The sequence below is a fragment of the Salmo trutta genome, chromosome 12 (genome assembly GCF_901001165.1).
Source record: "Salmo trutta chromosome 12, fSalTru1.1, whole genome shotgun sequence".
NCBI lineage: Eukaryota > Metazoa > Chordata > Actinopteri > Salmoniformes > Salmonidae > Salmo > Salmo trutta.
In genome coordinates, this window is record NC_042968.1 from 88743304 (window position 1) to 88757410 (window position 14107).

General features: G+C 44.9%; 1 protein-coding gene across 3 annotated transcripts in view; it reads left to right on the plus strand.

The window, feature by feature from the left end:
• The window catches only part of LOC115204619 (relaxin receptor 2-like), a 190960-nt gene that overhangs the window by 86079 nt on the left and 90774 nt on the right, over nucleotides 1–14107 (plus strand). For all 3 annotated transcript variants that reach the window (XM_029770288.1, XM_029770286.1, XM_029770287.1), the window contains exon 7: nucleotides 6953–7024. In XM_029770288.1, the coding sequence (XP_029626148.1) occupies nucleotides 6953–7024 (72 nt within the window). The remainder of the gene's footprint in view (nucleotides 1–6952; nucleotides 7025–14107) is intronic.

Below are 14107 nucleotides of genomic sequence, written 5' to 3' on the forward strand. Positions count from 1 at the left end.
TGAGAGAGAGAGAGAGAGAGAGAGAGAGAGAGAGAGAGAGAGAGAGAGAGAGAGAGAGAGAGTTTAGCAGACGCTCTTATCCAGAGCGACTTACAAATTGGTGCATTCACCTTATGATATCCAAAAGTTAGACTACAAAATCATAGCCTCATGAAAAGAAGTAGACAAGTTGTAATATTGACAAAAATGAGAAAAACTTTGGCGCGGCCAAATGGACTGTGTGTGTGCAACTCGCTATTCAGGTTTTATTGAATTTTCATATGTATTATAATTTGATTTATTGTTATTGTATAACATTATTATTTGTATTATTATTGTTATTATTATTTTAGGCCTATTTAAGAATCTAAACCACTTAGAACTGTCTTTTAAATGTTGTGCTCCATAAGATAGGTTAAAAATAGGCCTGTTGTAAAATAAATATAGGCCAAGCCTGTTCAAAACTTTTATGAATGTTTAAACCAGTTCTTTATTAGGCTTTATTAGGTTATCAGGCTTAGCTACTGCAGGCCTATGAAGGCAGTGCGCACCACCACTCCAACTGACTCCGACAGTTGAACTTGAGGTGACGAAGAATGTTTTAGACCTCCCAGAGTTACTCCTTTAATCTAACAATATAATGCTTATCTTTATCAAAAAATATTCTGATCGAAAAATGTACGAATTAGTTTTGTTCTGAATGCCTATAACTGTATATTAGTAGTAGCCTTTCTGACAGGGATAAAGAAATGTATGTCAGTGTCAGGAACATTGCTCCGGTATTTTCTCAGTCTCTCTAGGGCTTAAGCTTCTCATCCTTTATAGATATATTTTTTTATATTAATATTATACAGAGGACACCTAGGCCTAAATGCATTTACACACAAATCTCCAACAGATTTTATTTTTACCTTTATTTAATGAGGTAAGACAGTTAAGAACAAATTCTTATTTACAATGACGGCCTAGGAACAGTGGGTTAACTGCCTTGTTCAGGGGCAGAACGACAGATTTGTACCTTGTCGGCTCAGGGATTTGATCTTGCCACGTTTCAGTTACTAGTCCAACACTAACCACTAGGCTACCTGCCGCCCCAAATTAACCGTGAGGTGGACAATTATTGTTTTAGGTAAGTAAAAACCAATAAACCAATAGGCTATACAGTTCTGAATATGCTACACATTGTTTTTTTTGTAATTTGTTATTGGCTGTTTTTAAAGACACGTGATTGTGGATCATTTGGCCAATTGTTTATTGGTGGTGCTGGCAGCGCCCAGACAAACGTTTTTTTCCTTTTTCGGATTGAACGCGGGCCTGGTGACTTTTCTACTCCAAAATGTATGAAAATAAAATGATGGTGACTCCATTAAAATAAAATGTTCTACTCCATTAAAATAAAATGATGGTGACTCCATTAAAATAAAACGTTCTACTCCGTTAAAATAAAATGATGGTGACTCCATTAAAATAAAATGTTCTACCCCATTCGAATAACATATTGGTCCATATTATCAGGCTGGTGTGTTATTTAGCAATACGCATTATCACCTGTAGCCTCACAGATGCAGCAAAGTGGCTGTAAATAAATATGCCGAAGCATGCCAATCTGTATTTGTGCTAACCATTAGCTAGTACTTCCCAAACTTTTTCAGTCATGATCCCCTTTCATCATGGGGGGAACATCCTACCTCCCCATGCCCCCTTACCTCCCCCAATTGAATGAACTGCTACTATGCTACACAACATAGGGTATGATAATACCTTGACTTTACCTTTTACAGTACATACAAACACCAATACCTGGTTTCCCTTCCATATTGAAATCAAGAAGAAAGAAAATGTGTGAAGGAGAAATAAACCAGCTTACTGCTGTGCACTGTCACACATCTCTATCCATAAAGACTATAGTAGATATAAATATAATGTTGGTTCTGGAAGTATTCTCCGGGTGATTATTAGGGTGCATAAACATGATGAGTGCTTTCCGTCCACAATTTTGGCCTTCACATTTGTTTTCTTAACATAAATAAGGAGGATAGGTTGCTGCTGCTGCTGGTCAGTCTGGGAGACAAGCAGTCTGCTCTCTAACTGGGGAGAGGAACAAGCTTGCTTGAGCCTACTGCCTGAGGTTCACAGAAACAGCCCTTCTTTAATTCTGTAGCCTACTAGGAACCAGATGTTTCGAAGTTTATAATACTATAAAAGTTATTTATGAACTCACAAAATTGAACCCGCTATAACAGTTGTTTTTCACGCCAATCAGTTAAGCAATAGAAACCTTCTTCATTTGAAAAAATATTAGTTTCTATATTATTCTTATCCTTGCTTATGAATTGAGCATGTTAAATGTGACAGTACTTCTTCATTTGTTAGGGTTAGGGTTAGGGTTTGTTAAAAACAGAGAGGAGCGAGAGGGAGAGAGAGAAAGATAGAGAGAGATAAAGAGAGAGACAAAGATAGAGACAGAGAGAGAGAGAGGAGATACAAGCCTTGCACAACTTTTTTCCCTTCACAAACAACGGCCTCTGAGGCCTAAACCAAAGCATAATTGGCAGCGGTGAGATTCATAAAATTAGGAATTGAGTCGTACTGTGTAGTGTAAAGCCACAAAAAGGCAGTAGCTACGGTGAGGAAATAATCTCCAATCCATCAAATTCGCCTAGGGCTATGGCGATCACGAGATTTCATCAGCCGGTGATTGTCAAGCAAATAACTGCCGGTCTCACGGTAATTGACCGTTAATGAACATAAACACATTTAGCATCTCCTGGCTTTTTAAAATTTGATTTAACCTTTAACCTTTACACATAGCTTACAAGCCACTGATGCAGACCTTTGGAACGTCTGCCTTTTAAAGAGTCTAATAAATCCATCATATTTGAAAAATCTCTTTTTCACACCACTGTCGGTAGCTACAATGCTAATGTCTGTTATCTCATCAATCATACTGGTTACAAAAGGTGTTTTCATCACGTCCTTCTTCGTGGCATCTGTCATTACATCCGCGACCACGTGGATTAGGTCATTCTGGAAGTGCCGATGAACACGGTTGCTGTAGCAAGGTGACAGTGCAAGGGGATGTCATACTAGTCCCGAAAATCGAGCATTTGGCTTCAAATATCTGTCAAATTTATTTATAAAGCCCTTCTTACATCAGCTGATATCTCAAAGTGCTGTACAGAAACCCAGCCTAAATCCGACGATACCCCTGGACAGGGACAAACAGGCAGGATATAACCTCACCCACTTTGCCAAAGCACAGCCCCCACACCACTAGAGGGATATCTTCAACCACCATCTCACCATCCTGAGACAAGGCCGAGTATAACCCAAAAAGATCTCCGCCACGGTACAACCCAATGGGGGTCGCCAACCCACTCAAGTGACGCACCCCTCCTAGGGACGGCATGGAAGAGCACCAGTAAGTCAGAGACTCAGCCCCTGTAATAGGGTTAGAGGCAGACTTTTTTATACTAAACCAGCACTGGCCCAGGTTGACTGGTTGTCGGTGCTGAAGAGCAGACAATACAAGCACAGATTCTTGGCTTGCTCACATACAGTCATCCACGGATAGCGCTCATAATTGTTAGCTATCTCTTTCCTTGTTGCACTAATCCTGGCAGTGCTGGTGTTGGCCTTCCCCTCTGTACGACATTTAATTTATCATTGGAATGTAGTCTTCAAAAGGGCAGTGGTAACAAATTAGCCACCACATCCTCCTGGATAACACCTGCTGCTGCAGCCATTTTAAAAGCTACCTCGAGTGTGGGAAAACTGGGTTTATGCTTGTAGTTGCGCCCTCAGTCAGTAGTGAAAGGAAGGAGGAGAAAGGAGAGAGGAAGGAGGGGGGAGGAGGAAGGAGAAAGGAGAAAGGAGAGAGGAGGAAGGAAGAAGGAGGAAGGAGAAAGGTAGGAGGAGGAAGGAGAAAGGAAGGAGGAGAAAGGAAGAAGGAGGAAGGAGGAAGAAGAAGGGAGGGAGGAGGAAGGAGGAAGAAGAAGGGAGGGAGGAGGAAGGAGGAAGAAGAAGGGAGGGAGGAGGAAGGAGGAGGAAGAGGGGAGGGAGGAGGAAGGAGGGAGGAGATAGGAGAAAGGAAGGAGGAGGAAGGAGGGAGGAGAAAGGAGGGAGGAGAAAGGAGGGAGGACGAAGGAGAAAGGAGAAAGGAGAGAGGAGGAAGGAGAAAGGAGAAAGGAGAAAGGAGGGAGGAAGAAGGAGAAAGAAGGGAGGACGAAGGAGAAAGGAGAGAGGAGGAAGGAGGATGGAGGGAGTAGGAAGGAGAAAGGAGGGAGGCGGAAGGTAGAAGGAGGAAGGAGGAGGAAGAAGGGAGGGAGGAGGAAGGAGAAAGGAGGGAGGAGTAGGGAGAAAGAAGGGAGGAGGAAGGTTAAAGGAGGGAGAAGGAAGGAGGGAGGAGGAAGGAGAAAGGAAAAAGGAGGAATGAGGGAGAAGTAAAGAAGGGAAGAGGGCGGGAGGAGAGGGGAGGGAGGAGGAAAGAGAAAGGAGGACGGAGAAAGGAAGGGAGGAGGAAGGAGAAAGGAGGGAGGAGTAAGGAGAAAGGAGGGAGACGGAAGGAGGGCGGGAGGAGAGGGGAGGGAGGAGAAAAGAGAAAGGAGGACGGAGAAAGGAAGGAGGAGGAAGGAGAAAGAAGGGAGACGGAAGGAGAAAGGAGGGAGGAGGGAGGAGGAAGGAGGAAGGAGGGAGGAAGAAGGAGAAAGGAGGGAGGAGGAAGGAGAAAGGATGGAGGAGGAAGTTCAAAGGAGGGGGGAGGAAGGAGAAAGGAAGGAGGAGGAATGAGAACGGAGGGAGGAGGAAGGAGGAGGTAGGAGGGGGAAGGCGAAAGGAAGAAGGAGGAAGGAGAAGGTAGGAGGGGGAAGGCGAAAGGAAGAAGGAGGAAGGAGAAGGTAGGAGGGGGAAGAGGGAGGAGGGAGGGAGGAGGAAGGAGAAAGGAGGGAGGAGGACAGAGAAAGGATGGAGGAGGGAGGAGAAAGGAAGGAGGAGGAAAGAGAAAAGATGGAGGAGGAAGGTGAAAGGAGGGGGGAGGAAGGAGAAAGGAAGGAGAAAGGAGGGAGGAGGATGGAGATAGGAGGGAGAAGGGAGGGTGATGGAGGGAGGGTGATGGAGGGAGGAGGAAGGAGAAAGGAGTGAAAAGGAAGGAGTAAGGATGGAGGAGGGAGGAGAAAGGAAGGAGGAGGAAGGAGGGAGGAGGAATGAGAAAGGAAGAAGGAGGAAGGAGAAAGGTAGGAGGAGGAAGGAGGAGGAAGAAGAAAGAAGGGAGAAGGAAAGAGAAAGGAGGGAGGGGGAAGGAAGGACTAGGGAGGAAGGAGGAGAAAGGAGGGAGGAGGAAGGAGGAGGAAGGAGGGAGGAGGATGGAGAAAGGAGGGAGGAGGAATGAGAAAGGAAGGAGAAAGGAGAAAGCAGGGAGGACGAAGGAGAAAGGAGAAAGGAGAGAGGAGGGAGGAGGATGGAGGGAGGGAGGGAGGGAGGGAGGAGGAAGGAGAAGAAAGGAGGGAGGAGGAAGGAGGGAGGAGAAAAGAGAAAGGAGGGAGGAGAAGGAGAAAGGATGGAGGAGGGAGGAGAAAGGAAGGAGGAGGAAAGAGAAAAGATGGAGGAGGAAGGTGAAAGGAGGGGGGAGGAAGGAGAAAGGAAGGAGAAAGGAGGGAGGAGGATGGAGATAGGAGGGAGAAGGGAGGGTGATGGAGGGAGGGTGATGGAGGGAGGAGGAAGGAGAAAGGAGTGAAAAGGAAGGAGTAAGGATGGAGGAGGGAGGAGAAAGGAAGGAGGAGGAAGGAGGGAGGAGGAATGAGAAAGGAATGAGGAAGGAAGGAAGGAGGAGGGAGGTTGGAGGGTGGAGGAACAAGAAAGGAGGGAGGAAGGAGGAGGAAGGAGGGAGGAGGAAGGAGAAAGGAAGAAGGAGGAAGGAGAAAGGTAGGAGGAGGAAGGAGGAGGAAGAAGAAAGAAGGGAGAAGGAAAGAGAAAGGAGGGAGGGGGAAGGAAGGACTAGGGAGGAAGGAGGAGAAAGGAGGGAGGAGGAAGGAGGAGGAAGGAGGGAGGAGGATGGAGAAAGGAGGGAGGAGGAATGAGAAAGGAAGGAGAAAGGAGAAAGCAGGGAGGACGAAGGAGAAAGGAGAAAGGAGAGAGGAGGGAGGAGGATGGAGGGAGGGAGGGAGGGAGGGAGGGAGGAGGAAGGAGAAGAAAGGAGGGAGGAGGAAGGAGGGAGGAGAAAAGAGAAAGGAGGGAGGAGAAGGAGAAAGGAGGGAGGAGGAAGGAGGGAGGGTGTAAGGAGAAAGGAGGGAGTAGGAAGGAGGGCGGGAGGAGAGGGGAGGGAGAAGGAAAGAGAAAGGAGGACGGAGAAAGGAAGGAGGATGAAGGAGAAAGAAGGGAGAAGGAAGGAGATAGAAGGGAGGGTGATGGAGGGAGGACTTAGGAGGGAGGAAGGAAGGAGAAAGGAGGAAGGAGAAAGGATGGAGGAGGGAGGAGAAAGGAAGGAGGAGGAAGGAGAAAGGAGGGGGGAGGAAGGAGAAAGGAGGGGGGAGAAAGGATGGAGGAGGGAGGAGAAAGGAAGGAGGAGGAAGGAGAAAGGAGGGGGGAGGGAGGAGAAAGGAAGGAGGAGGAAGGAGAAAGGAGGGGGGAGAAAGGAGGGAAAAGAAAGGAGCGAGGAGGAAGTAGGGAGGAGGATTTTTTTGTCATTTATTTTTTATTTAACCTTTATTAACTAGGCAAGTCAGTTAAGAACAAATTCTTATTTACGATGACAGCCTACCCCGGCCGATGCTGGGCCAATTGTGCGCCGCCCTATGGGACTCTCAATCACAGCTGGTTGTGATACAGCCTGGAATCTAGGTGGGAGGAGGGAGGAGAAAGGAGGATGTTTCTCATCTGATTATCTGTTTGTGTCTTTGTTGTGTAGGAGGAATAATGTTCAGTAATATTTTTTTATATTCTCTCGCTCTTTCTCTCCTCTCCCCCCTCTCTCTCTCAGGTTTCTCAGTGAGAACTCCATCTCATCTCTCAGTCCTGGTGTCTTCAGTGATCTCCGTAATTTATGGTGGCTGTGAGTACAGAGCTGGTACACCACATACACACACACGCACAAATACAACAGACTGCATCAAAGGGCGGATTTGGGCTAGCCGTTCTGCAATGTAGACAGTAAAATAAACCAGCTGAGCCTGTATCACCATATTTCTCTTTTATTAGACGTTATCACAGAAGAATGCAGCTTAAAATAATCCATTTGATCACATCAAAAATGATTAGAAACTCCTCTTTGTTTTGAAAGTCCAGAGGTCTTGAGTTAAAATCCAAGGTGGGGTCATATTTTAGCAGAACAGCGATAACACATTGAATTGCATGTCACCGGAAGAAATGGCAGAAGTTTTACTATTTGTAACTTGTTTTCTACATAATGTTTCTGTAACCATATCTTACGGCAAAAAAAGAGCTTCTGGATATCAGGACAGCGATCACTCACCTCGGATTAGACAAAGACTTTTTCTTCAACAAGCAGGACGCACAGGATGTACTTCAGACACCCGACAAGGCCAACATCCACGTTATTGGCAGGAGAAAGAGACACAGGTACAGAGGATACAGAGCGGGATGTCTCATGAGGATCTGCAGAAGGCGAGTGGGAAAGCTGCCGTTACTGTCAATATTACTCGCAAACATGCAATCATTGGACAATAAATTAGACGAGGTACGATCTCGAATATCCTACCAACAGGACTTCAAAAACGGTAATATCCTGTGTTTCACGGAATCGTGGCTGAATGACGACATGGATATTCAGCTAGCGGGATATACGCTGCACCGGCAGGATAGAACAGCATAGGAGGGGTGGTAAGACGAGGGGGGGCTGTCTGTGCATATTTGTAAACAACAGCTGGTGCACAAAATCTAAGGAAGTCTCTAGATTTTGCTCGCCTGAAGTAGTGTATCTTAATGTAAGCTGTAGACCACACTATTTGCCAAGAGAGTTTTCATCCATACTTTTCGTGGCTGTTTATTTACCACCACAGACGGATGCTGGCACTAAGACTGCACTCAGTCAGTTGTATAAGGAAATAAGCAAACAGGAAACCGCTCACCCAGAGGCAGCGCCCCTAGTGGCTGGGGATTTTAATGCAGGGAATCTTAAGTTTTACCTAATTTCTATCAACATGTTAAATGCGCAACCAGAGGGGAAAGAATTCTAGATCACCTGTACTCCACACACAGAGATGCGTACAAAAGCTCTCCCTCGCCCTCCATTAGGTAAATCTGACCACAGTTGTATCCTCTATCCTCCTGCTTACAAGCAAAACTTAAAGCAGGAAGCACCAGTGACTTGGTCTATAAAAAAGTGGTCAGATGAAGCAGATGCTAAACTACAGAACTGTTTTGCTAGCATGTTCCGGGACTGGAACATGTTCCAGGATTCTTCTGATGGCATTGAGGAGTACACCACATCAGTCACTGGCTTCATCAATAAGTGCATCGAGGACGTCGTCCCCACAGTGACTGTACGTACATATTCCAACCAGAAGCCATGGACTACAGGCAACATTCGCACTGAGCTGCCACTTTCAGGGTGCAGGACTCTAACCCAGAAGCTTATAAGAAATCCTGCTATGCCCTCCGACAAACCATCAAACAGGCAAAGCGTCAATACGGGGCTAAGATTGAATGGTACTACACCGGCTCCGACGCTCGTCTAATATGGCAGGGCTTGCAAACTATTACAGACTACAAAGGGAAGCACAGCCGCGAGCTGCCCAGTGACACGAGCCTACCAGACAAGCTAAATCACTTCTATGCTCGCTTCGAGGCAAGCAACACTGAGGCATGCATGAGAGCATCAGCTGTTCCGGGCAACTGTGTGATCACGCTCTCCGTAGCCGACGTGAGTAAGACCTTTAAACAGGTCAACATTCACAAGGCCGCAGGGCCAGATGGATTACCAGGACGTGTGCTCAATGCATGTGCTGACCAACTGGCAGGTGCACTGACATTTTCAACATGTCCCTGATTGAGTCTGTAATACCAACATGTTTCAAGCAGACCACCATAGTCCTTGTGCCCAATAACACAAAGGCAACCTTCCTAAATGACTACAGACCGGTAGCACTCACGTCTGTAGCCACGAAGGGCTTTGAAAGGCTGGTAATGGCTCACATTAACACCATTATCCCAGAAACCCTAGAACCTATGCTATTCATTGACTACAGCTCAGCGTTCAACACCATAGTACCCTCAAAGCTCATCACTAAGCTAAGGATCCTGGGACTAAACACCTCCCTCTGCAACTGGATCCTGGACTTCCTGACAGGCCGCCCCCAGGTGGTGAGGGTAGGTAGCAACACATCTGCCACGCTGATCCTCAACACTGGAGCCCTTCAGGGGTACGTGCTCAGTCCCCTCCTGTACTCCCCGTTCCCCCACGACTGCGTGGCCAGGCATGACTCCAACACCATCATTAAGTTTGCAGATGACACAACAGTGGTAGGCCTGATCACCGACAACAACGAGACAGCTTATAGGGAGGAGGTCAGAGACCTGGCCGGGTGGTGCCAAAATAACAACCTATCCCTCAACATAATCAAGACAAAGGAGATGACTGGGCTGTAGTGGAGCAGGTTGAGAGCTTCAAGTTCTTTGGTGTCCACATCACCAACAAAATAGAATAGTCCAAACACCAAGAGGGCACGACAAAGCATGGGTCCTCAGATCCTCAAAAGGTTCTACAGCTGCAACATCGAGAGCATCCTGACTGGTTGCATCACTGCCTGGTACGGCAACTGCTCAGCCTCCGACTGCAAGGCACTACAGAAGGTAGTGCGTATGGCCCAGTACATCACTGGGGCTAAGCTGCCTGCCATCCAGGACCTCTACACCAGACGGTGTCAGAGGAAGGCCCTAAAAATTGCCAAAGGCTCTAGCCACCAAAGTCATGGACTGTTCTCTCTCCTACTGCACGGCAAGCAGTACCGTAGCGACAAGTCTAGGTCTAAAAGGCTTCTCAACAGTTTTTACCCCCAAGCCATAAGACTCCTGAACAGGTAATCAAATGGCTACCCGGACTATTTGCATTGTCCCCCCCAACCCCTCTTTTACACTACTGCTAATCTCTGTTTATCATATATGCATAGTCTTTTTAACCATACCTATATGTACATACTACTTCAGTTAGCCTGACTAACCGGTGCCTGTACATAACCTCACTACTGTTATTTTTCACTGTCTTTTTACAGTGGTTTTTATTTCTTTACTTATCTATTGTTCACCTAATACCTATTTTTTACTTAAAAAATCACACTGTTGGTTAAGGGCCTGTAAGTAAGCATTTCACTGTAAGGTCTACACCTGTTGTATTCGGTGCACGTGACAAATAAACTTGGATTTGAATTGTTTCAAAAACACAGGATTTTACATGTGAACTGTCACGTGAAGTGTTCCAAAAACATGTTTTTTTATAGTGAGTTACCGCCTACTGTTTTCCAAATATTGGAAAAGTCTTTAAATGTATTTCTACAGCAGAACTGTATTTTGTCAGTAAATATACAACAATAAGTACGCAGAAAAATTCAAATAAAATACAATTATTTTCAATGTTTTTTTTACAGGAGAATTTTGAATTACTTTCTGAATTGACTGGAACTTACTGTATATGGAATTGACCTCAACATTGATTAGTACATTTGGGACATAACCACACCTGGGATTTGAACTCACAACCTCATAGACAACAGTAACCTGTTTCCTCCAGGTCTGTAGCCATGACAGAGATCAGCCACAGATTCATTTGCAAGAATACATTTCTCCACTTTGCTTAAAGTTACCCAGAATCAAGTCAATAATTGTGCGATTATCTGACAACACCAACTAAAAAGTAGCAGTGCTCAGGGACACTCGACATAGATTCAATCAGATCAAGCGTGTTCCAACTTGTAAACAAGGCTTCATGGGATTTCTGTTAATGCAGCTCTGTGCAGCCAATTGCAATTTCCGCTTCAGATATAATGCCTGGAGAGGCTGTAACTCAGTTCCACTTCTGACACCGCCAAAGCAACACTATGCAGGTGTCCGCTAGCATGGACCTGATAGATACAGCCCAATGTGTGCATAAATGCTCTCGGGATTTGAACTTGCAACATTTTGGTTTGGAGTGCATTAATGTCTCGGCAGAGCCACCAAGAACACACACTCTAATATATAAGAGTACAGTTACGGTACAGTGTTGTTCCCTGGTGTACAAAAAAGGTCAAAGGTACACACACGATATCTTCAAAGGTACAAATAGGAACTCACATGGTCCTCGGGTAGATGTGTGGAAAATCTGGTATAATGGTACATTTTTCTACCCAATATATTAAATATTAAGCTGCATTTGTAACAATGTGGGAATTTACCAGTCGTAAATACCAGTTGGATGCATTCATGTGCTTTTAAGTCGTTGGAAAATGACAATTGGCTAATGGCCAACAAGCTGCATCATCCATAAACTAAAAATACAGCTATCATGCTTGTAAACGAATTATATAGTTAAAGAACCATATTAATAGATTGCTTTTTATAAATAATGTTTTGTTTTTACATTTAACTGACGTAAATGCTGTTATCGAAGTCATTTCCTTAGTAGGTGTGGGAGAAGTCAGAGCTCAGGGACAAGAGACGCGTTTCCCACTAGATATTACCAATTGGAGGGCCGTTCAAGATCATTTTTTCCAGTCGTATGTGGTAAAATCCCACTTCCCACTTGGTTACGGACACAGCATTAGGTACAATCATTAGGTACTGCATTTTGAAATGTAGGTGGGAGCAATGTGTTGGCTGGGGCTCATTAGCATTTATTCAACAAAAAAAATGCCTGTTTTGCATGTTATTTTGGCATTAGTACGTGTCATTTTGGAAACAATGTAAAAACATTTTTATTTTTACTGAGTTAGTAAAGCCACATACAAACGTTTGCTTTCTTGAGTAAGGCATCTCCAAAATGCAGGTGTATCAGCCTAGCTCAGTGCTTTCTGTGGTGGTGGGCAGCCAGAGGAAAATACGGAGTGTATGGGTTGGTAATGTTCTCCAGTTGCGCCATGATTGGCTCAGTGTTCTGTTACTCATGGGGACACTACCTCACCGCAAAGTCTAAGGGTAGAGCTAAAAAATTCAAGCCCTTTGGGTGCTGCCATAGAGTTACATTAGAAGTGCCCATCCAAGAAGCCTCTCTGCAGACCCTGTTTAGTTCCCAGGCTGTGTCCCAACCAGCTGTGATCGGGAGTCCCATAGGGTGGCACACAATTGGCCCAACGTCATCCGGGTTTTACCGGTGTAGGCCATCATTGTAAATAAGAATTTGATCTTAACTGACTTGCCTAGTAAAAAAAAGAAGTAGTGGTAAGATGTTGGGACTCTGCTGTTGGGACAGCTTCATGTAGGACCTAACCATTTGTGGGCACCGTTCTTCACCATTATTGTGCAATTAATGTATTGTTTAGTGTTGTGTTGTGTAGTGGCTTTGCTGGCATGCATCTAAAACATTTTTTTTGTAGTTTGCCCCACCAGGATTTAGTAGTAGTTTCCAGTTAAGAAACTTCTGTCACAATGACCTCTTCACAGTGCAGCTTATTACTGATATACAGTGGTTTGCGAAAGTATTCACCCCCTTGGCATTTTTCCTATTTTGTTGCCTCACAACCTGGAATTAAAATGGATTTTTAGGGGGGTTTGTATCATTTGATTTACACAACATGCCTACCACTTTGAAGATGTAAAATATATATTTTTTGTGATACAAACAAGAAATAAGACAAAAAACTGAAAATCTGAGCATGCATAACTATTCACCCCCCCCCCCCCCCCCCCCCCAAAGTGAATACTTTGTAGAGCCACCTTTTGCAGCAATTACAGCTGCAAGTCTCTTGGGGTATGTCTCTATAAGCTTGGCACATCTAGCCACTGGGATTTTTGCCCATTCTTCAAGGCAAAACTGCTCCAGCTCCTTCAAGTTGGATGGGTTCCGCTGGTGTACAGCAATCTTTAAGTCATACCACAGATTCTCAATTGAATTGAGGTCTGGGCTTTGACTAGGCCATTCCAAGACATTTAAATGTTCCCCTTAAACCACTCAAGTGGTGCTTTAGCAGTATGCTTAGGGTCATTGTCCTGATGGAAGGTGAACCTCTGTCCCAGTCTCAAATCTCTTGAAGACTGAAACAGATTTCCCTCAAGAATTTCCCTGTATTTAGTGCCATCCATCATTCCTTCAATTCTGACCAGTTTCCCAGTCCCTGCCAGTGAAAAACATCCCATCACTGTGGGGATGGTGTTCTCGGGTGATGAGAGGGTTTGCGCCAGACATAGCAGTTTCCTTGATGGCCTAAAAGCTACATTTTAGTCTCATCTGACCAGAGTACTTTCTTCCATATGTTTGGGGAGTGTCCCACATGCCTTTTGGCGAACACCAAACATGTTTGCTTATTTTTTTCTGGACACTCTTCCGTAAAGCCCAGCTCTGTGGCGTGTACGGCTTAAAGTGGTCCTATGGACAGATACTCCAATCTCCGCTGTGGAGCTTTGCAGCTCCTTCAGAGTTATCTTTGGTCTCTTTGTTGCCTCTCTGATTAATGCGCTCCTTGTTGGTCTGTGAGTTTTGGTGGGCGACCCTCTCTTGGCAGGTTTGTTGTGTTGCCATATTCTTTCCATTTTTTAATAATGGCTTTAATGGTGCTCTGTGGGATGTTCAAAGTTTCTGATATTTTTTTATAACCCAACCCTGATCTGTACTTCTCCACAACTTTGTCCCTGACCTGTCTGGAGAGCTCCTTGGTCTTCATGGTGCCGCTTGCTTGGTGGTGCCCCTTGCTTATTGGTGTTGCAGACTCTGGGACCTTTCAGAACAGGTGTATATATACTGAGATCATGTGACAGATCATGTGACACTTAGAATGCATACAGTTGGACTTCTGAAGGTAATTGGTTGCACCAGATCCTATTTAGGGGCTTCATAGCAAATGGGGTGAATGGACGCACCACTTTTCATATATATATATTTTTTTGAAACATGTTAGTTTTTCACCAATTTCACTTCACCAATTTGGACTATTTTGTGTTTGTCCACTACATGAAATCCAAATAAAAATATATTTAAATTACAGGTTGA